Source organism: Chanodichthys erythropterus, chromosome 7 (genome assembly GCF_024489055.1).
Source record: "Chanodichthys erythropterus isolate Z2021 chromosome 7, ASM2448905v1, whole genome shotgun sequence".
Classification (NCBI taxonomy): Eukaryota; Metazoa; Chordata; class Actinopteri; order Cypriniformes; family Xenocyprididae; genus Chanodichthys; species Chanodichthys erythropterus.
The window spans coordinates 44657014-44679918 of NC_090227.1; the positions used below are offsets into that span (position 1 = coordinate 44657014).

At 44.3% G+C, this 22905-nt stretch overlaps 3 protein-coding genes and 1 long non-coding RNA gene across 7 annotated transcripts; 1 reads left to right on the top strand and 3 right to left on the bottom strand.

The window, feature by feature from the left end:
- The first annotated feature begins 172 nt into the window (after positions 1–172).
- Positions 173–4761, top strand: hdc (histidine decarboxylase). Of its 2 annotated transcripts, XM_067390706.1 has the most exons (12): positions 173–299; positions 645–817; positions 951–1064; positions 1153–1275; positions 1866–2006; positions 2089–2232; positions 2313–2379; positions 2468–2630; positions 3105–3192; positions 3265–3363; positions 3501–3602; positions 4149–4761. In XM_067390706.1, the coding sequence occupies exons 1-12, from the start codon at positions 272–274 to the stop codon at positions 4758–4760; spliced, it is 1854 nt and encodes a 617-aa protein (XP_067246807.1). In that variant the 5' UTR covers positions 173–271; the 3' UTR covers position 4761. The 2 variants fall into 2 exon arrangements, with proteins under 2 accessions (XP_067246807.1, XP_067246806.1); XM_067390705.1 differs by having other exon boundaries at positions 3105–3363.
- LOC137023519 (uncharacterized) lies at positions 1151–4284 on the bottom strand. Of its 2 annotated transcripts, XR_010895554.1 has the most exons (5): positions 3688–4284; positions 3463–3596; positions 3253–3342; positions 1385–1521; positions 1151–1269 (listed from the first exon to the last, which is right to left on the bottom strand). It is a non-coding gene; the product is annotated as an uncharacterized lncRNA (long non-coding RNA). The 2 variants fall into 2 exon arrangements; XR_010895553.1 differs by lacking the exon at positions 3688–4284 and having other exon boundaries at positions 3463–3636.
- A 63-nt stretch (positions 4762–4824) lies between the features above and the next one.
- Positions 4825–10667, bottom strand: slc27a2a (solute carrier family 27 member 2a). Of its 2 annotated transcripts, none has more exons than XM_067390707.1 (10): positions 10152–10667; positions 9649–9858; positions 9419–9577; positions 8826–8950; positions 7382–7576; positions 7202–7292; positions 6716–6914; positions 6537–6634; positions 6332–6477; positions 4825–5723 (listed from the first exon to the last, which is right to left on the bottom strand). In XM_067390707.1, exons 1-10 carry the CDS (start codon positions 10621–10623, stop codon positions 5547–5549), a joined length of 1872 nt encoding a protein of 623 aa, XP_067246808.1. In that variant the 5' UTR covers positions 10624–10667; the 3' UTR covers positions 4825–5546. The 2 variants fall into 2 exon arrangements, with proteins under 2 accessions (XP_067246808.1, XP_067246809.1); XM_067390708.1 differs by having other exon boundaries at positions 4827–5723; positions 6332–6462.
- Positions 10668–12221: 1554 nt separating this feature from the next.
- zgc:158482 lies at positions 12222–19207 on the bottom strand. Its single transcript, XM_067389516.1, has 10 exons — positions 18559–19207; positions 17167–17376; positions 16615–16773; positions 16279–16403; positions 15015–15209; positions 14819–14909; positions 13361–13559; positions 13181–13278; positions 12973–13103; positions 12222–12874 (listed from the first exon to the last, which is right to left on the bottom strand). The coding sequence occupies exons 1-10, from the start codon at positions 19034–19036 to the stop codon at positions 12698–12700; spliced, it is 1863 nt and encodes a 620-aa protein (XP_067245617.1). The 5' UTR covers positions 19037–19207; the 3' UTR covers positions 12222–12697.
- Between the last annotated feature and the right edge of the window lie 3698 nt (positions 19208–22905).

Here is a 22905-nt window from a genome sequence, read left to right on the forward strand (position 1 = left end):
CAGCTGACCGACAGTATTCCAGCATCTGTGTGTGTGTGGGAGTCAGTAGATGGGATAATGCACTCATATTCCAGATGCGGATTGATGTTTCCTCAGTGCTCATGAAGTCAGATCCGTGTTCAGGGTCTCGCTCTCGCTCACGTACAGCTGAATCAATCGTGTCTTTGTGGAGTAAATGTGCGGCGGTTTGCGTCAGCTGGTGACCGGCGGCTATAAAAGCGCCCGAGAGCTGAAGCGGCTCACACACGGCTGATCTTCTCTGACGGACGGGATGCAGGAGCAGGAGTACAGGCTGAGAGGTAATGCTCTGATCCTGTCATATACAAGAGTGGCTTTATATCAGTTTTGCAGGTTATTCCTTCACATTTATTTATTGAATGCAGGACATTCTGGACTGTTTTTATCACTTTAAATGGTTTGTATGTCATCTTCTGAAGTCATTTTCCTGCATTAGATTGATTTTATATTCATGTTCTGCTGTAATCTGTGTGAGTCTGAGCTCTTCATCTGATGTTTGTGACTGTACTCTAATGTTGTTCAGTCTTTTTCATTGGCAGTGGTTCATCGTGAACGTCTCGGTGTGTTTGTTTTAATGTGTTGATGTTCCTGTGTGTGTGTGTGTGTGTGTGTGTGTGTGTGTGTAGGGAAGGAGATGGTGGATTTCATACAGCAGTATCTCACACGGATCCGTGAGCGGCGGGTTGTTCCGGACGTTCAGCCGGGTTACATGCGTCCTCTTCTGCCCAGCAGCGCCCCGAATGAGCCGGAGGACTGGAGCAGCATCATGAGGGACGTGGAGAACATCATCATGCCCGGGGTCTGTCTGTCCATTCGTCCGTCTGTCTCCTGTGTGTCCATACATTTTTCCATCCGACTGTCTTTCGTTAGTCCATCCGTCCATCTGTGTTATTGACTGCATGTCTGGTGTGATGCTCCGGTGTGTCCTGTAGGTGGTGCACTGGCAGAGTCCTCACATGCACGCGTATTTCCCTGCGCTGACCTCATGGCCGTCTCTGCTGGGCGACATGCTGGCAGACGCCATTAACTGCCTCGGCTTCACCTGGGTAATACAAAACACACACACACACACACTCTGTGTCAGCCTTACGCATTATGTTGAATAGTGTGTGTGTGTGTGTGTGTGTTCTGCAGGCCTCGAGTCCGGCATGTACGGAGCTGGAGATGTGTGTGTTGGACTGGTTGTGTAAAGCACTCGGGTTGCCAGATCACTATTTACACCATCATCCACAGAGCAATGGAGGAGGAATACTGCAGGTACACAAACACACAACACAAGACAAACACACACAAATTGCGTTATCAACCATCCCATGTTAAAGGGTTAGTTCACCCAGAAATGAAAATAATGTCAGTTATTACTCACCCTCATGCCGTTCCACACCCGTAAGACCTTCATTCATCTTCAGAACATAGTTTAAGATATTTTTGATGAAATCCGATGGCTCAGTGAGGCCTGCATAGCCAGCAATGACATTTCCTCTCTCAAGATCCATTAATGTACTAAAAACATATTTAAATCAGTTCATGTGAGTACAGTGGTTCAGTATTAATATTATGAAGCCACGAAAATATTTCTGGTGCGGCAAAAAAACAAAATAACGACTTATTTAGTGATGGCCAATTTCAAAACACTGTTTCAGGAAGCTTCGGAGCGTTATGAATCAGTGTGTCGAATCAGCGGTTCGGAGCGCCAAAGTCACGTGATTTCAGCAGTTTGACACGCGATCCGAATCATGATTCATAATATAATTGTATGTTTTCGTTCTTTAATTACCGTGGTTTCCATATACGATTATGATTCGTGGTGTAATTCAGTGTGTGTGTGTGTGTGTGTGTGTGTGTAGAGTACGGTCAGTGAGTGTACGCTGGTCGCTCTGCTCGTCGCCCGGAAGGACCGAATCCTGCAGATGAAGACTGAATTCACACACGCCGACACGGACGAATCTGTGCTGAACTCCAGACTCATCGCATACGCCTCCGATCAGGTACAGCAGTCTGACCAGCCGTCCTGTCACATGATCAACGCTGCTGTGACGATGATTGACCATCATGAGTGTGTGTGTTCAGGCTCACTCGTCAGTGGAGAAGGCCGGTTTGATCTCTCTGGTGAAGATCAGGTTTCTAGAGACGGACGAGGCGTTCTCTCTGCGTGGAGAAACTCTTCAGCGCGCCATCGACGAGGACCGGAGGAGAGGCTTCATTCCCGTGATGGTGACGCACCTGAAACCAACCAGCTGTTTGATGCTTCGCTGTGCTGAAGTGACTGAGTGTGTGTTTGATGTGTCCTGCAGTTGTGTGCGACGCTCGGATCCACCGGCGTGTGTTCCTTCGACCGTCTGGATGAACTCGGCCCCGTGTGTGAGTGACCCGTGGATATACACGAACATGTTTAAAAGCTTCTGAATGTTCTGGAGCACACGTGTGTGTGTGTGTGTGTCGATCGCAGGTGCGCGCGAGGGTCTCTGGCTGCACGTGGACGCGGCGTACGCTGGATCTGCTCTGCTCTGTCCTGAACTGCGCTATTTTCTCAGCGGAATCGAGTTTGCCGATTCATTCGTCTTCAACCCGTCGAAGTGGATGATGGTCCATTTTGACTGTACAGCATTTTGGTGAGAGACACGTTTGTCCAGTTGTTTCCTTTTTTGGAAATTATAAACTGCTTGGAGGAATTTAAACTTAATTTACTCATGAAAGAGTTTCTTCTGCTCACCAAAGCTGTGTTTATCTGATCAAAAATACAGTAAATCATCTGTTTTTTATGTGAATATATAGTAAAGTGTAATTTATTCCTGTGATCAAAGCTGAATTACTCCAGTCTTCAGTGTCACATGATCCTTCAGAAATCATTTTAATATGATGATTTGCTGCTCAAGAAACATTTATGATTATTATCAATGTTGAAAACAGTTCATATTTCTGTGGAAACTGATACATTTTATTTTTCAGGATACTTTGATGAATAGAAAACAGTTTGTAACATTATAAATGTCACTTTTAATCAGTTTAATGTATCTTTGATGCATTAATTTCTTTCGCTCTTTAACGAGTGTCATGAGGTGTTAGTAAAGACTGTTTGACTGCAGGGTGAAGAACAAGATGAAGCTTCAGCAGACGTTCACCGTCGACCCGCTGTACCTGAGACACGATAACTGCGACGCCACCGACTTCATGGTGCGCTCACGTCACACTCGTTACGCGGTGTCAATCTGTGCGATGTTAATTAACGCTCACCTGTCGTTTCAGCACTGGCAGATCTCTCTGAGCCGCCGCTTCCGCTCTCTGAAGCTGTGGTTTGTGATGCGCTCCTTCGGTCTGAAGAACCTGCAGGATCATATCCGACACGTGAGACGCGTCATTACGATAGCTGCACGAGTTCAACACGTCAGATTTTATCAACAGTTCACAATGAGGCCGAGCGGTCAAAGCTCTAGTTATGCTCACATTTCCTGTCTGTGATGATGTGTTTCCTGTGATGTCAGAGCGTGGAGATGGCGAAGCTGTTCGAGTCTCTGGTCAGAAACGACACAAACTTCCAGATCCCGGCGCAGCGGCACCTCGGCCTGGTCGTCTTCTGCCTACGAGTGAGAGAAAGACGCTTCGCTACGTCTGTGTGAAACAATCAGAGCTAAAATCACATGAGAATATCACGATAATCATGGTGCTTACTGATTATAGATCAGGTGTCTCCTGAGACGGGGAAGATGTTTGCCATAGTATTTAAAATCATTGTGTTCTTCCTCAGTGTTTTCCAGCACAAACATCTAAACATTGTTAAATCAACAAACATTTACTGGAGAAGAGAAATAATCTTGTTTTCTGAGAAATGCATCAAAATGAACTGAAATTAAGTGACTTATTGAGTGAAATATTTTTTTTTCTTTTTAATTATTAATTTATATTTATAATCCCTAAGAAAAATATTTATTTTCCCCAAAACAGATATATTTTTATCACTTTATTTTGATGCATTTCTCAGACTTTTTATCATGTGTCATTGTGCTTCTCCTGTAAATGAGTCGATTTAGGAATGTTTAGATATTTGTGCTGGAAAAGTGAGAACGTGACTTATTTAACAGAACATTATCTGTTATCCTGTGGTCACATGAGCACGTTTCTTCTGTTGGCAGGCTGGAAACGGAGCGACGCAGGAGTTGCTGAGGAAACTGACTAAATCCGGTCACATGTTTCTGATTCCAGCCGCCATCGGGAACAAACTCATCATCCGCTTCGCCGTGACGTCGCAGTTCACCAGCGTGCAGGACATCGAGAGGGACTGGAGCCTCATCCAGCAGGCGTCCCGCGAGGTTCTGCAGGCCTGCGCTCTCTCCCGCCAGCCCAGCCTGATCTCTGACCCCGACAGCTGCGAGGAGGACCAGGAGGAGGCGCCGCTGACCATCCACTCGGAGCTGAGCCGGATGCGTCTGGAGCCCATGATAGACGGCCGTCTGGTGCGTCAGGGCCAGAGACGGGCCATCCGCTCCATGAGCTGCAGCGCCGAGCTGCCGCCCGCCAGACCCGAGCGCTCGCACCCGCTGGAGCAGATCCCGGAGCAGCCGGCGCAGCCGAGAGCGCAGAAGCGTCTGCTGAAGTTCCACAGCGTGCCGAGCCTGTCGCAGGTCTGGGCGCAGTGCGGCATGCAGCAGCTCTACCACCCCTTCAAGAGAGGGCTGGTCACCAGCCGCGCCAGCTGCTTAAACTGCCTCCCGCTCGCAGAGACCAGCCCACTGCACTCCAAATAACACACACTCACACACACACACACACACACACACACACACACACTCACACACGCACACACACTCACACACACAGGTGTGTCAGGGATGTTTTCACACAGGCAGGTCAGTGAACATCACAACACATTCGTTCTGTTCCTTTAATATTACAGAAAGCATCATATGATCAGTGTCTCTCAGTATTGATTAATAAAAACACATTTACTTGAAAACACACACACATTTACTGCTAAAAGTTCGGACACACTGACTGAATTTCTGTTTGTCATCGTCCTAAAAACTATGGACAAAAATGGATTAGTCTTCAGTGTTTCTCAAACTGGAGGTCATGAGATTTCTTTACATGCGTGTCATCTGTGGAAGCCCGTTTCTGCCACAGAATATACAATACAAAAGGGAATTGCAACATTTAAACTCACAATTCAGACTTTTTTTTTTGCAATTGTGAGCTAAAATTCCCTTTATTTTTTATTCCGTGGCAGAAACAGACTATAGTCATGTGACCGACATCATGTGAATGTGCTGTTAAATTATTAAAATATTAAATCTCAGATGGACAAAAATGTTTGGGAATCTTATGCTTATTTATAATACATTCATTTCCAATTATGCTAAATTATTATTGTCTAAAGATTATTACTATTAATGTAGGATTTATTTATTTTTGCAATATATTTTCGACCTAGAATTATGTTTCAGTATTTCCTTTGAGTCACAGATGTGTTCAGACTCCAGTGATGGACTGAAATCATCAGATCATGGTGTGATTCTGAATAAATCCAGTGTTTGTCACAGTCTCAAGCGTCCTTCACTGATGGAGCTGAACATCTCCTCCGTCATGGGCACGAGCGTTTGCTCGGAGTCCTCCAGGAAGAAGAGTTTATCACGGATGACGTTTGGGTCGAATCCGTCCTGCACCAGCTGACCTTTGACCTGTTTGAAGGTTCCTGTCATGTCCAGCTGGTTCTGAGGAGGAAACGACCGTCAGACACGTTGAGAACGGAAGCTCGTTTCCTCATCAGAATCAAACATGAGCTGAGACTTTCATCTCAGAATTGAGTTATAAAGTCCAAATTCTGAGAAATAAACTTGCAATTACAAGGAAAAAGCTGCAGTTATGTTGTTATTTTCTATTCTGTGGCAGAAACAAGCTTCCATAGAAATGTTTCTTATTTAAAAAACACTGAAACCGAATGATTTTCAAGATCTGTTTAATACTGAATTTGTTTAGTATATAAAATCACAACTGAAGAATTTGTTAAAGGGTTAGTTCACCCAAAACTGACGCTTCAAAACATTCATAAAGAGATCAGATAAATCCATATGAGTGGAGCGTTTAATCTAAATCTCCTGAAGAGACTCGATCACTTCAGATTTAACGTGTGCTTTTATTGACAAACACTGATCAGCGAACATATATAGTGAGAACCAATGAGGTTCATTCTCACGCGTCACATGGCATATCTGAGCTTCCGCAACATCCAATGAGGTTCATTCTCGTGTGTACGGTTGAGCTTCTGTTTATGTTCGCTGATCAATGTTTCTAAAAGATGGAGGTAAAAACAAGGCATTACCTGTATTCTGATGAAGCGCGGTCTGGCGTACGCCGGCAGGAGGTTCTTCATGTGATCGTATGTGGCAGATGCGTCAAACTCCATCCCGTCTGTGAGCTTGAGAGCCGCCATTCCAACACGCCCCTCGTGACCTGAGATAAAAACACCTGAGACGGGCCTGACGCTGACCTCTGACCCAACACAAGCTGCTGGTTTCAGTCCTCACCTGGAACTCTAACGCCGTAGACGTTTGCGGCTTCAATGAAATCCAGCATGACCAGAATTTCAGACACCTCAGTCGTTGCCACATTTTCTCCTTTCCACCTAAATCAGCAGAAGCACACGAATTACTAGCGTTCACGCGCGTCCTTCAGTCACGAATCCGCTGCGCCGGACGCGTCTCACCGGAACGTGTCTCCAATCCGATCCCGGAAGTACAAGAAGCCGTCGTGGTCGGCGAGGATGAGATCTCCAGTGTTGAAGTACAGATCTCCCTTCTGAAAGACGTCCCTCAGCTTCTTCTTCTCTGTTTGCGCAGGGTTTTTAGCATAGCCATTAAACGGAGTGAATTTACTGATCTTTCCCACCAGCAGCCCAGTTTCACCTGTACAGTAAACACACACACACACCATTTATTTCAATACAACTAATTATCAGAGAGGCTCACTGCAGAGCTTGACATCCAGATCCACCTCTCTGGACATAATGGGTGGAGCTTGAAGGTTCAGCCACACCCTATACCTAATTAGGTTAAGCTCCGCCCATTACATCCAGAGAGGTGGAGCTGATCGTCATTTGGCTTTTGGCCGAACACGAACACCATGAAGAAGCCGTATGAAATGATCATTCCCAGCAGATCAAGCTCTATATTATCTAATTAAACCGTCTTACCTGGAGCGACTTCGACACAGTGTCCGGCAGCGTCCCGCACCGGCTCCTCCGTCTCCGGATCAAACTTAATGAAGGCATAACGAATGAGCATCTGCACACACACACACGAGTTCATCATCATCACACACACACACACAGAATAACCTCAGATTTCACATCATGTTTAGTGTATTATGGGACCTTGTGGACCGCAGTCACTCTCCCGATGGAACCGATTTTCCCAATATAATTGATGAATCCGACGTTTCCCTCAGTCGCTCCGTAGCCCTCGCAGATGCGCACGTTTCCGAAGCGCCGCAGGAATTCCTCCCAGGTGTCGGCTCTGATCCCGTTCCCCAGCGCCAGACGCACGCTGTGATCGCGCTCGCCGTCCCTCTACACACACAGCAGACGCTCAAACACTCTTCTGCTCACATCACTCCATCAGGGATAGTTCAATCAAACATAAAAATCATTTACTCTCCCTCATGTCCTTCCAAACCCATAAGACTTTCATCTTCAGATTAGGCATGTGACGGAATCAAATGTTCATGTTGCGATTAATTGCTGAAGCTTTTATCACGGTATACGGTATTATCACGATATTGAAATAAGTTGCAAAAAAAAAGTGTTGTCAGTATAACAGGTTTAAGAACTCTTTTTGTAATAACAAAAGAACTAAAAGTTTAAATACGATAATACAATAAATCAAAAAATATATAAAGGAAAATTTTCAAACAGATTAAAGTGCAAAAGAATTAGGCTATAAAGAACAACAGGAAACACTAAAATAAGATCTCATTATTTAATGCATTAACTCAGATTGAGCAACAGCTACATTTGTTACAGAAAGTGTAATTTTTTGTTAATGTGAGTTAAGAAACACAACTGATCATTGTTAGTTTTATCTCAGGTCCAATAAATAAGTTATTTTGATTTTAGTAATATTATTAAACAGTAACTAAGAAATTAACAGTAACTAAGAATAATTAATGCTTTATAAGTATTTTTCATGGTCAGTTTGGTAATAATGAATTAACATGTTAACTAATGAAGCCGTGTTTCTCAAAGTTTTACTGAACAATAATCAGAACATTTCTAATCATGTTGTATTCCAGATTAAAATATAAAAATAGGCTATTTATTTTAAACTTAAACATTAAGTCTTTAAGTATTTGGTGCTGTGATGAACAACATTGAGATTACAAAAAAATGAATGTCTGTTTGAAGCATTTTAAAACCTTCACCGGGGGTTTCCGGGGTAACCGCTGCATTTCTGCTGTTCCATCAGCGCCCTCTGCTGTCAGAGAGTGAACGTGCACTTTCATTCAGCGCGTCTCCTTCACTCGTTCCGCCATGTGCCTCTCGTGCATGTTGGGCTCGTTTACATCTCTTTGACGCAGAATACAGCGGTGTTGTGCATTTGATACGGTTGATGGGGAAAGTGTTCTTAATGAATTGTAAAAATTAATAATAAAAAAAATAATTGGTAATTAATTATTATTTACAGTATTTTTAAGTGCCTACGATAACAATATTGTGCATATTCATTATCGTGATATATATCGCATTACCAAATATCAGCACGTCTACTTCAGAACACAAACGTATCGAGGATGATTTAAGGGGCTCATGGGAACTTTACCTGGGGTGTGTTGCACAGGTACCGCATGACCTCTCCGATGTACTGGATGACCGTCACCTTGTGTTCCCGACAGTCATCCCAAAACCGGGAAGCTGAAAACTTCCTCCTCAGAACCACCGTGATCCCTGAAAACACAGACAGACGCATGAGCAGCTCCAACCCACAGAACCCCTTCACTGGATCACGCGTGACCTTTCCAACATGATTACGTCATGCGTGGAGCATCACAGAGCAGTGCAAGACGAGCATTTGTGGTTAAAAAGTATATCATTTTTATTTTTTAGAAAATGTCCAATGGTTTCTCTAGATCAGACTCTTATTCCTCGTCTGGGATCATGTAGAGCTCTTTGAAGCTGCACTGAAACTGACATTTGGACCTTCAACCTGTTGAACCCCAGTGAAGTCCACTATATGGAGAAAAATCCTGGAATGTTTTCCTTCATTTCTTTTCCACTGAAGAAAGAAAGACATGAAGATCTTGGATGACATGGAGGAGAGTGAATTATCAGGAAGTTTTAATTACAGGAAGTCAGACTCAGAACATGAAACAGACACACCAGGAGCATCTGAACATCAGACTCTGGTGACTTTACCGCGCTCTATGGCTCCTGTGAGGCCGACGAGGAAGCCGGCGCTGTGGTACAGAGGCAGGCAGGTGTAGATGATGTCGCTGGAGGTCACGCCGGTCAGGTGCTGCATAAACGACATCATCCATACTCTCTCGTGGCTGATCACCGCAGCTTTAGGAAGACCTGCGACACACAGACGAATGTGAGCGAGCGCCGCAGACACTGACACGCGTCGGAGAGCACGGGAGCTTCACCTGTGGTGCCGGAGGTGTAGATGTAGAGGGCGGGGCTCTTGATGCTGATGTCACGTCTCAGACTGAGGGGCGGGGACTCTTCAGACGCGCCGCTCACTTCTGCAGACAGATTCACGATGCCGTCCGTCTCACGGGCGTCTGACAGCACGAACACAGACACGTCCTGCTCACGGAGAGACGGCAGAACTTCAGCAACCACCGCTGCCAAATCTGCAGAAAAACATCAAGATGTTTAATGCTTTTAGGACTTTAGAACTACTGTTTTTCAGTACTTCAAAAACTCATAAATCATACTGAACTACATTCATTTACACTTGACAATATAAATGCAAAACAGAATTTGAACAGAACTTAATCCTGATATCCTGAATGTTATTCATAAGATCCAGAAATAACTTCACTTCATCATGATAGATAGATAGATAGATAGATAGATAGATAGATAGATAGATAGATAGATATGAGGTCAGTTCTGGTCAGACTGGAGGGCTGCTCTTCATCACCTGCATCAGTGAGGAGGACTGTGGCGCAGCAGCAGGCCAGGCAGTGCAGCAGAGATCTGCTCCTGATGTTTGTGTTCAGGAGCGCGACCGTGCAGCCCAGTTTGGCGAGCGCGAGCCACGTCCACACGAACAGGGGCGCGTTCCCGTGAAAGAGCGCGACGATCTGACCTGGACGCACCTGTGCGCGCTCCCGAAGCGCGTTTGCCACTCGGTTACTGACCCTGTCCGCGTCCCGGTAAGAATAACTCTCTCCCTCAAACACGATGAAGCGCTTCTCCGGGTGTTTCCTCACGGAGTCCTCGAAGCGCTCCAGGATCGTGTAACACGGAGTTTTGCGGCCGAATTGCCTCACCTGCCTCCCGACGTTAACGATTTTGAGTACGTAAATACAATCCTGAATAAAATATGGGAAACGAAAGTACAGATAAACTAATAAAGAAACGAACAAACCGACGAGAACCGAATAAAACATGTTGATGCGACCGTTGGAGTGATTTGAGCGGTTTATGGGTCTAAAGTTTAAATGTTCGATTGGCCAATCAGTGCGCAAGGCGGTAACTGACAGCCAATCCATTCCCCACAATCATTAACTCCTTCGAACATGTAATGATTGTGTTGGAAACATGTCATATGATATTCATTGATCATAGAAACCGCGAACTATTATTAATATAGTTTCGTTTTTTAAATGCCCTTCCCTCGCTAACTTCCCTCAGTCTCGTTGACTCGGATGTACGTCATTGCTTAGGTTGCACGAGTGCCCACTACTGGCGGAACCTTTGCAATGGGCTTAACTGGAACGTCCTAAACCCTTGATCACTTGAAATACGCAATGGAGCTGATTTATTATTTATTCTTTCCCCTTACAAAATTGTTTAATACAGCATTCTATATGTATATATGTGTGTTTTAAATGTTTAAAAAAATAATTAATATATCATAGAGTTGTTTGTGGTGGGGTAAATTAAACGCGATATGCGGTGACGTCATAATCGTGTTGCATTGTGGGTTATGGAGCTGCCTGAAGTGTACATATGAAGTAGACTCGATTTTGACTGAGGGAGCGAGGGTCTGTCCATATAAACTTCCCTCGTCCACTTCATGAAGTGGAACGCACTTCAAAATGGCGGCAGGAAGTTCACAAGTGCATGTCTAAAACTGGAGTGGAACGCAGCCCAAGAAATTGACCCTTCGCCGGAGTTTGACTGACAAGCGATCTAACCAATCAGAACGCCAAGTTACAAAATTAACCTCGGTGGACTTGAACTTGAAAAATGGTGTATACTGACATCTTTCAGCGTTTTAAACAACATTCCTTCTGATGTTCATTCATGTTTATTTGATGCTATAAATGAACAGCAGGAAGAGATGATCGGTTCACGAGCCGCTTGAGCTGAGGCACTACAGCGATCAGTCACGACACATTAAAGAGACACAAAGCACTTTTATTGTTCGAATTTCTTAAAAAATTGTACAATTTGAAAGCTGGGACTTTGTTTACTATCATAAGTAACCTGCTCTGTCTTGTCTGTCGATGTGTTGTCAGTGTCCTCTTTGCTCCGCGATGTGTTTTTCGCAGCGTGTGACGTAACAGCGCCACGGCTTGACGGACAAAGCGACAGTAACTAAGGGGGCGGGTCTTTGCGAAGGGTCAATTGAGCGATTCCAGTAGCTCAGCTTTGATTTCTGAAATAGGGTTGAAGGTCTTTTTCCCAGTCACCTCCAGTGCTGGGGGTAACGTGTTACAATCAGATTACTTTTTCAAGTAATTAGTAAAGTAACACAAGTTACTTCATTGACATGTATTGACTGACAGCTCTCCTGTCCTCATGTTGAGAGAAATAAAGTTCAGAGGGGTCGCTGTGTGAACATGATGTTATTGTAGTTCTAGACTCAATGTGAACATTTACTCATCTCACTTTCACAAAAACATTGTTTTCCTCAAAATTAGGTAATGCAAATAGTTACTTTTTTTAGGGAGTAACTCAATATTGTATTCATTACTTTTAAAAGTAACTTTCTCAAAGACTGTCACCGCAACGGCAAAAAGTGTCCCAATTCACCCCCATAGGGAATATTTTGTGAATACTCATAATTTCTTTACTCTTACACATACATTCAGTTCATTTTGTGTCCCTGCTTGATGTAAATGTTGAGTTAATGTCCCTGTGAACATCACAGATCTCATATTTCAGTAAATGTTCCAGTCAGGTGATTAATAATCAACTCTCCACGTGTTTGTTGGTTTACATCACATCATCAGGATATCCTTTATTTACAACACTGGCTCAATAATGAATGTAACATTGGAGTTAATATGGAATTCATAGAGTGATTTTGTCAATCTTCGTAACAGTTCAGTAGAAAAGTTTTAAAAAACAGACATTAAACTAATGCAGTAAAAGAACTCTGTTATGATCTGAGCAGCTTTTGATCGTTACGAAGTGCACAAAGTCTGTCGTTTTATCCACAGACGTGTTTCTCATTTTTAGTACTTCAATCAAATATTTGTGAGCAATGTTCCCCTAAACAATAACAGTTAGAAATCAGAGTTTGATGGCGTGAGATACGATCTGCTGGTAGACGGATGGGGTCAGTGAGACGTACGTCCTCTCACGCTCACACAGGAAGTACAGCGGATCTGAGGTCATGCTGGGATTGAATCCGGCCTCCACCAGCCTGAACTTCAGCTGTTTAAATGTGCCGGTCACGTCCATCGAGCTCTGGAGAGAAAACATGAATGGATATTATTTAATCAACTGCAAGCTTGTATTCTGACATGATTAAGATACAGCTGTATCATCTGACAGGGAAATTCTACCTGAATCCGTATGAAACGAGGTCGTGCGTATCCCGGCAGGAACCTGCAGACGTGGTTGAACGTTTCGGTGCGATCAAACTCCATTCCCTTAATCAGTTTCAGTGCTGCCATTCCGATCCGACCCTCGTGACCTTCACAAACACACAGACGAACATCAGCGACGTCACACCTGAGAACGACATTCGCAGCAAACCTGGCTTCAGCAAACCTGGAACTCGAACTCCGTAGACGTTGGCCTCTTGGACGAACTCCAGCGCGCTGATGATGTCCGAGACTTCGGTGGTGGCCACGTTCTCTCCCTTCCACCTGCTCACAGATGGACATTCACATCAGCTCCACCAATCAGATTCACTTCAACAATCTGATGTCTGACAGCTGCTGAAAACACCTGAACGTGTCGCCCACTCGGTCCTGGAAGTAGATGAAGTTGTCGTGATCGATCTTCAGCAGATCGCCGCTGTTGAAATAGAGATCGCCGCTCTTGAAGACGTCACGCAGCCTCTTCTTCTCTGTTTGTGCCTCGTTTTGCGCGTAACCCACGAACGGAGCGAGTCCGGTGATCCTGGACACCAGCAGCCCCGTCTGCCCTGGAAACACACGAACACAAACTGTTATAATACTATTACTGCGAAGCTGCTTTGAAACAATAGAAATAAAGCTGACTTGACTCCGAGAGACTGTCCTCTTTGGTCAAAAATGATGGAAATTTGGAGATTTTAAATTTTTTTGCTTCAGCAGAATGGGATGACACTTGGTGACTTGTCGCATTAGCTATGTGAACACAAAAAAACATTGACATGATTCGAAAGGGTTGAAAATAATAGTCACACTTGGTTCCTTCACAGTCAAACATTACAGTCATGGGAAATTAACGGGAAAATATTAAAAAATACAAAAACTTAGACAATATTTTAGAGGTACAAACTACAATTCAGCCACTGCAGCAATGAAGGGGGGACACTGTAAAATGTCTGCAAAATAGACATTTTTGTTACATTTTTATTGAATTTTAATGTTAGGTGTAATAGAATATCCTGTGTTCAGGTTTGACTAGTAAAATCAGTGTGAAAACTGACACTTCAAATCAACAACAATCTAACCCTTGACAAAATCTTGAAAAAAGTCTTTAAGAATGTCTAAGTATAAGTCCAAAACTTAATATAAATAATTATGTCTAAAAACCACTAGAGAATTTATAAGCCACTTTAAGTAGAACTCTACAGGCATCTAGTGGTTACATCATGGCATTACATGAGTTTTCTTTTTTACTGCCACCAGATGGCACTAATCTACCTTCAAAAAATAGAATTTTAAATGCCTTGTCTCTATTTAATATGGAATACTGCTTTAATTGAAAAACAATTAAAAAATATATTAGAAAGAAATTGTGTGTTATTTTCATTAGGGGAAAAATAGCTAATCAAAATTGCATAAATATTGCATAGTATCATAAAATACCCTCAAGATCTTACATAATAATCAAAAAATGTTATTGAACAAAAATATATTACATTGGTTTTCCTGAAAAACTAAAAAGTTACATTTCAAGGCTTCACTTTTGACTCTAAACGAGGAGGAGCAGAGGGTTAAAGGAAAATATAAGAATATGATCCGAGAAACCTCCAGATCTTATTAAAATCTTATTAACATCATATTTGTTCATTTGGTCAGTAAGCATTTATTTTCTTCTGCGTTTGAATAAGTTTTTTTTACTTTAATGTCATTGTTTTTACTGACATGTACTGCATTTTGTAGTTTTGAAAGTGCTTGAAACAACGTTTGAGTTGAGTTCTTTATATGGGACTCTAGAGGGAGTTGTGTCATGTGTAAGCACATGACCTCTGACCTTTAGGCACCTCAACACACAGGCCTCTGGAGTTTCTGACCGGCTCGTCTCGCTCCGTGTCGTACTGAATGAGGGCGTAAGGGAACAGTTTCTGTGTGACGAAAGAAAAACAGTGAAGTTCAGCGTTTTCCGGTGCAGTCCGGCTCAACGAGCGTCACGTGATCAACGTCACATGATCCCAGCGTTACAGTCTTACCCTGTGCAGCCAGCTGACCCGTCCAACGGCTCCGATCTTCCCAGCGTAGTTCACGAATCCCAGGTTTCCCTCCGTGGAGGCGTAAAACTCTCTGACTTCAATGTGACCGAATCTCTGGAGGAATTCCCGCCATACGTCCGGCCGGAGTCCGTTCCCGATGGCCAGACGCACGCCGTGCTCTTTATCTCTCTCGCTCTGAAAACAAAACAAACAAATGACTCCACTGATCATGCTGATTAACGCTGATTACAGAGGGATGTGATTCCTCCACACACTCATGAGGAAACTCAAAGACTCTCGCTGGAATTTACAGTCCAGTACAGAGAAGCCTGAAATAAAACGTGATCCTCCACACGTGTCGTAATGCGCTCAGGAGATCGCTTTCACTGCAGTAAAGGCCAGCAGCTATTCCGAGATCAGCGCCCTGCCCTCGCCCGCCGCTCTGATTGGCCGACAGCTGCGTCACATGAGCTCGTCAGGATCCTGTTTCAATGACCAAAGTAAGAATTTGGTAAGAAGTCATTTGCCTCCAAAGACACAAAACACCCAAACTGGACGTTTGAGTGTAACTGTTCTGAAGTCAGCGAACGGCACTCCGGTACGCAGAATCAGAGCTATTTACAAGAACCAGCTGTGCTGGAGTCAGTTTACAGAGAGTAACAGCTGTACGATACACACACACACACACACACACACACACATGCACTTCTCTCTCTCTCTCCCACACACACACACACACACACACGTCCTCACTGAACGCATAAGCTGCCAACACTCTAAATCTTCTCAGTGTTTCAGTCAGCTGACATAAACAAACTAATGTACGAAATCAAAGTGGACAGCTCTTGTTCTTTATGTAATATTTTAGTGTTTATTCTAAATGATTTATCGCTGCACATCATCATTATTGTGTTAAATTCATGTTCCTCATAATCTTGAATCAGAATATCTTCCTCATGCAGCATCTCTTCTCTTCTCTGATGATGAGGGCGGGGCAACCTGTCACTCACATGAGATCCACCAATAGCAAACCACAACCATCCAATCAATTCCCCACAGAGAAAATCAAGCCCCGCCCTACATTTGTTCTTGTTTGAGAAGCGTTTCACTCGGATATGACACGATAGAGAAGAAAAGAGACTTCCCTTTCGTGACATCGTTATCCTACTATAAACTCCCACAAACCGCTGTTGATCACACTGAAGCACTTCTCCGCTGTAAGTGTGTGTCGTCAGGTGTGTGTCGATGACAGAGATCTCTGTACCTTCGGTGTGTTGCACAGATAGCGCAGAACCTCTCCGATGTACTGAATCACTGTCACCTCGTGAGTCCGACACTCGTCCCAGAACTGAGATGCGGAAAACTTGCGGCGTAATATTATAGTTGAACCTGAAATGAGAGAAACGGAGATTATTCTGATCCACATCAGCTCTGAGGCGATAATAGCATTAGGAGATCTGCGTGTGTTTGTGAGGCCGCCGGAGCGACTCGACCTTTAACCCGGTTAAGGAGGAATATTTGAGCGTTTCTGCAGCTTTACAGGGAGAGAGCGAGGGAATTACACACTGATCCGAAGGTCATGAAGTGCTCAAACACACACCTGTCTCTACGGAGCCCATGAAGCCCACGAGGAAGCCGGCCGTGTGATACAGAGGAAGGGTCACGTAAATCACATCGGTGTCTGTTACGCCATTCGACGCCAGCACAGCGAGAGCAGCCAGCAGACGCGTCTGAGTGATCACGGCTGCTTTAGGAAGACCTGAAACACACACACACACACACACTCGTCACCTACGGCCAAACACAGGCGTACTAAACACTTCACAACCTCTGCTTACACTTCATAACATCACACATGAAATACTTCTGAAATCCTTCAGTTGGAAAACGAATGCTTTGCTCTGAATTTGTTTCATATTTGTGACATTGAACAGAATCGATTGGAATAATGACTCTGCTGTCTTCTGTAGAGCTGAATGTGAATTTCTCTCACATTCCATGAAGTTTGCATCATTGATTCTGTTATTTTCCTGTTTAGTACTGTGAAGCTGCTCTGAATCAGTCTGTACTGTATGAAGCTGACTCTGATACAAACTGAAGGCCGTGCCGACATCAGCTTCTGTTCGTTTAGAAAGACGACTGGTGGATTCACCTGTGGTTCCAGATGTGTATATGTAGACGGCAGGGGACGTGAAGGTCACGTTTGCTCTGAGCGTTTGAGGAACGTCTGCGTCGGAGGATTCCTGCGCTGCTCTGGTCAGACTCCTCATGCGTGATGATTTCAGCTCTTCAGCCATGATGAAGATGCTCACGTCCTCCTGCTGGAGATCTTCACTCACCTCCTCGACGGCTCGCCGCAGCGCTGAGACCACAACAAACCCAACAATCACTTCATCAGAGCGGACCCGGATTCAAGGACGGCTCTTATTTACACACCCTTTGGTCATAGTTTCTATTTAAACAGATACTATATGTCTTTTTTATTGTTTATTTTGGCAGTAACTTGGTTTTGTGGTCTTTATTTCCCAATAGCATACATATTATAGCTAAGAACTTCCCAGCTTAACAAAAATATGTTGTAAAAACGTTTTTCTAACATTCTCCCTAAGGGGTTGTTTACCTAACAGCATTTTTAACTAAAAACAAAGCTTTTTATGCGTTTTGGTTGTTCATTTACACAACAGCATTTTGGGGGCCTGAAAACATAAACTTTTGAAATGGAATTTTTGAAAACAATATCGTTATTGTCTCTGTGTAAACTACAAAAATGTGAATTTGTGAAAATGGTGTCATCATATGCATGCGTATTACGTGTTCAGTCTATAGGCATGTAGTGTTACTTTACATAGTGACATCGCCATCTACTGGCCTGGCATGAATAACACAGCATTTTTGTCATTTTCATGAATGTGTGTGAACGGGGATCATTTTGACAATGTCTGTATGCGAAGCAAAAACTTTTCTGTTTTTAATACAATTGTTGTGTGTGAACGTACGGCAAGTTATGAAAACTTTATTTCTGAATGTTTAAAACGTCCTTTTTTTATTTAAAACGTTTTTTCTTGGTTATATTAATGTTAAAGTAACATTCCATTTTACATCACTTTTGAATGTTATTTGAATGTTCTCTGAACGTTCTGAAACAAGTGGGAACATTTAAAAAATGTTAGACAAACATCAAAATAAAACATTTCCGCAAAAATGTTGCATGATGTAATGTATAAATAATGTTTTTGTGCTAACGTTTTGAGAAGATTATTAAATACAAATTAACATTGAACGAACTTTCTATGAACGTTACTGAAACAACGACAACTTTGAGAGAACCGTTCTGTTCGCTGGATTCTATTGCTCCTAATTTAATAGTTTAATTTCAGAATGTTCATTTAGGCCGAACTATTCCTTTAAATTAATACTTATTCCTTTATTCTAAACCAAGCTGTTTTCTGGCATTTTTAAAGCGAATACCAGCATTTTTTCGCCTCTTTATGAGTCACTTTTCTTAAAGAGTGTTTCCCCACATGCTGCACTGTTTGTTTCTCACCTTCTGACGCGATCAGAACTTTGGCGTCGCGGCAGCAGCGGAAGCTCGCGATCAAACTCCTCGCGCGGATGCTGCTGTTGAGGAGCGCGCATGCGCAGCCGAGTTTGGCCAGCGCGAGCCAGCAGAAGATGAACGCGGGCTCGTTCAGCATGAACAGAACCGCCGTGTCTCCCGTGTTCAGAACCGACGCGGCCCGTAACGCGTTCGCTATTCTGTTGCTCTCTCTGTCTGCGTCTCTAAACGAGTATCTTTCGTTCTCGAAAACAATGAAGGTCTTGTTCGGCCGCGCTTCGACCTGTTCTAAAAATCTGTCCAGAGCGAGAAACAGAGGTCGCCTTCTTCTGCGGGAAACGAATTTGAGTAAAATCCGCAACAGCTCTGTGTGATAAACAAAGTCTGTCCAGAAAAACGGGAAAAACAGCCTGAGAATCAGAGGACAGATGATCAGTCCGCCCAGGAGGACTGAAAGAAAGAACATGTTTGATGTGGAGATGCGAGAGTTTAACAAACACAGTCAGTTCAGTTTGAGCTGAAGAATGAAGTTTTTCTGCTGAAGGCGGAGCGAGACGCGATTATGAACACGGTTTAAAGTTTCCTTCAGCTCAGAGCTGTGTGTGTGTGTGTGTGTGTGTGTGCGAGGACGGGAATCAGAAATGTAGCATCATATCCTGTCATTTTAGTAAACTTAGGAAAAATAACTTTTTCCCAAATTTAAATAAGTTTATGAAGTACAGCTCTGGTTCATTTTGTGATCCATTTGCTGCCATCATGCATATTTTGCAAAATGATTTCATAATGTCTGAATGCTCCTACTCAATCCACATCAAAATGGCTGAACAACGTCTGGATTCGTTGAAAGTAAAGCGTCTGAACTGAAGCAGATATTTAGTGTGCATGATGACACACACTCTTTATTTGGTTTTATGGAAGCAGATTGTGAGAGCTGGTTCAGTGCCAGACCTGCGCTGGGTTCACAGAACTGTTGCATCATTTCCAGAGCGTTCTGAACGTGTCGAGACCAGCGTCGCTATCAGTTCCTCGAGCCGCTCCTGATAGCAGCTGTTTTACTCCAGCTGATAAATCAAACTCTGCGACCTCTCGCTATCAAAACACAGGCTGCTGTCATTCAGCAAATAATTGTGACATCTCACTCACAGCAGATGGCTGAATGAGTGGAAAGACATATTTACAGAGTCCTGATTCCCAGCATGCACTGCAGTAACAAGTCCTGTGGGCCAATGGTGCGTTTGAAGCACGGCGGTGGAAAGGACTGGATGTGAACTTCTCAAGGTTACAGTGATAGCAGAGAGAAGGAAGGAGCCACGAACTGATAACGTTCTGCTGCACTCTTTTGTTTATGTAAAGAAAATTGGCTGACCTCGATCTCTTGAGTTATCAAACACATTTAACAATAAAACATCCCGAACACGCGTGATTCCCTTTGCTTATGAAGCTACTCGTATGTTAGACGGAAACCTGCTGTTGCAACTAAACAGTGGCTTTCAGTCATTTTGCTGCTGAATAACACTAATGTAGTAGAATTGGAACAGTTCAATATTTCAAGAAGATGAATACTAAATCAGTCGAGCATATCTGGGTGACCTACTTCTGGAGTGTTTGTGGTGAAACATGCAGGCATGCAACTATTTAATGAAAGTAGATCTGAACTGAACTGTTCAAAACAAACACTCTAAAAAAAAAAACACTGGGTTAAAAACAATCCAATTTCGGTTGTTTTCAACCCAAGGGCTGGGTAAATATAGGAACTACCCAAACGCCCGGTTGTTACGTCTGACCCAGGATCTGGGTAACGCAAAAAATACCCAAACGCCGGGTTGTTACGTCTGACCCAGGATCTGGGTAACACAAGAACTACCCAAACGCCGGGTTGTTACGTCTGACCCAGGATCTGGGTAACGCAAAAAATACCCAAACGCCGGGTTGTTACGTCTGACCCAGGATCTGGGTAACGCAAAAAATACCCAAACGCCGGGTTGTTACGTCTGACCCAGGATCTGGGTAACACAAGAACTACCCAAACGCCGGGTTGTTACGTCTGACCCAGGATCTGGGTAACGCAAGAACTACCCAAACGCCGGGTTGTTACGTCTGACCCAGGATCTGGGTAACGCAAAAAATACCCAAACGCCGGGTTGTTACGTCTGACCCAGGATCTGGGTAACGCAAAAAATACCCAAACGCCGGGTTGTTACGTCTGACCCAGGAGCTGGGTAACGCAAAAAATACCCAAACGCCGGGTTGTTACGTCTGACCCAGTAACTGGATAACACAAGAACTACCCAAACACTGGGTTGTTACGTCTGACCCAGGATCTGGGTAACGCAAGAACTACCCAAACGCCGGGTTGTTACATCTGACCCAGGATCTGGGTAACACAAGAACTACCCAAACGCCGGGTTGTTACGTCTGACCCAGGATCTGGGTAACGCAAAAAATACCCAAACGCCGGGTTGTTACGTCTGACCCAGGATCTGGGTAACACAAGAACTACCCAAACGCCGGGTTGTTTCGTCTGACCCAGGATCTGGGTAACGCAAAAAATACCCAAACGCCTGGTTGTTACGTCTGACCCAGGATCTGGGTAACGCAAGAACTACCCAAACGCCGGGTTGTTACGTCTGACCCAGGATCTGGGTACCGCAAAAAATACCTGAACGCCGGGTTGTTACGTCTGACCCGGGATCTGGGTAACACAAGAACTACCCAAACACTGAGTTGTTACGTCTGACCCAGTAACTGGATAACACAAGAACTACCCAAACACTGGGTTGTTACGTCTGACCCAGTAACTGGATAACACAAGAACTACCCAAACACTGGGTTGTTACGTCTGACCCAGTAACTGGATAACACAAGAACTACCCAAACACTGGGTTGTTACGTCTGACCCAGGATCTTGGTAACGCAAAAAATACCTGAACGCCGGGTTGTTACGTCTGACCCGGGATCTGGGTAACACAAGAACTACCCAAACACTGGGTTGTTACGTCTGACCCAGTAACTGGATAACACAAGAACTACCCAAACACTGGGTGTTACGTCTGACCCAGGATCTGGGTAACGCAAAAAATACCCAAACGCCGGGTTGTTACGTCTGACCCAGTAACTGGATAACACAAGAACTACCCAAACACTGGGTTGTTACGTCTGACCCAGGATCTGGGTAACACAAGAACTACCCAAACGCCGGGTTGTTACGTCTGACCCAGGATCTGGGTAACACAAGAACTACCCAAACGCCGGGTTGTTACGTCTGACCCAGGATCTGGGTAACGCAAAAAATACCCAAACGCCGGGTTGTTACGTCTGACCCAGGATCTGGGTAACGCAAGAACTACCCAAACGCCGGGTTGTTACATCTGACCCAAGATCTGGGTAACACAAGAACTACCCAAACGCCGGGTTGTTACGTCTGACCCAGGATCTGGGTAACACAAGAACTACCCAAACGCCGGGTTGTTACGTCTGACCCAGGATCTGGGTAACGCAAAAAATACCCAAACGCCGGGTTGTTACGTCTGACCCAGTAACTGGATAACACAAGAACTACCCAAACACTGGGTTGTTACGTCTGACCCAGGATCTGGGTAACGCAAGAACTACCCAAACGCCGGGTTGTTACATCTGACCCAAGATCTGGGTAACACAAGAACTACCCAAACGTCGGGTTGTTACGTCTGACCCAGGATCTGGATAACACAAGAACTACCCAAACACTGGGTTGTTACGTCTGACCCAGTAACTGGATAACACAAGAACTACCCAAACACTGGGTTGTTACGTCTGACCCAGTAACTGGATAACACAAGAACTACCCAAACACTGGGTTGTTACGTCTGACCCAGGATCTGGGTAACGCAAAAAATACCCAAACGCCGGGTTGTTACGTCTGACCCAGTAACTGGATAACACAAGAACTACCCAAACACTGGGTTGTTACGTCTGACCCAGGATCTGGGTAACGCAAGAACTACCCAAACGCCGGGTTGTTACATCTGACCCAGGATCTGGGTAACACAAGAACTACCCAAACGCCGGGTTGTTACGTCTGACCCAGGATCTGGGTAACGCAAAAAATACCCCAACGCCGGGTTGTTACGTCTGACCCAGGATCTGGGTAACGCAAGAACTACCCAAACGCCGGGTTGTTACATCTGACCCAGGATCTGGGTAACACAAGAACTACCCAAACGCCGGGTTGTTACGTCTGACCCAGGATCTGGGTAACGCAAAAAATACCCCAACGCCGGGTTGTTACGTCTGACCCAGGATCTGGGTAACACAAGAACTACCCAAACGCCTGGTTGTTACGTCTGACCCAGGATC

Excerpts from the sequence above, each read along its gene's own strand:
- hdc (XM_067390705.1), top strand. The coding sequence starts at position 272 with ATGCAGGAGCAGGAGTACAGGCTGAGAG. Across the intron at positions 1,276-1,865 it reads ATGGAGGAGGAATACTGCAG|AGTACGGTCAGTGAGTGTAC; the intron begins GTACACAAACAC and ends GTGTGTGTGTAG. Across the intron at positions 2,007-2,088 it reads TCGCATACGCCTCCGATCAG|GCTCACTCGTCAGTGGAGAA; the intron begins GTACAGCAGTCT and ends GTGTGTGTTCAG.
- slc27a2a (XM_067390707.1), bottom strand. The coding sequence starts at position 10,623 with ATGTTTTATTCGGTTCTCGTCGGTTTGTTCGTTTCTTTATTAGTTTAT. Across the intron at positions 9,859-10,151 it reads AGTCCTCCTCACTGATGCAG|ATTTGGCAGCGGTGGTTGCT; the intron begins GTGATGAAGAGC and ends GTTTTTCTGCAG. Across the intron at positions 7,577-8,825 it reads ACCTGTGCAACACACCCCAG|AGGGACGGCGAGCGCGATCA; the intron begins GTAAAGTTCCCA and ends CTGTGTGTGTAG.
- zgc:158482 (XM_067389516.1), bottom strand. The coding sequence starts at position 19,036 with ATGTTCTTTCTTTCAGTCCTCCTGGGCGGACTGATCATCTGTCCTCTG. Across the intron at positions 14,910-15,014 it reads GGGTCAGCTGGCTGCACAGG|AAACTGTTCCCTTACGCCCT; the intron begins GTAAGACTGTAA and ends TTCGTCACACAG. Across the intron at positions 13,279-13,360 it reads CGAGTGGGCGACACGTTCAG|GTGGAAGGGAGAGAACGTGG; the intron begins GTGTTTTCAGCA and ends ATCTGTGAGCAG.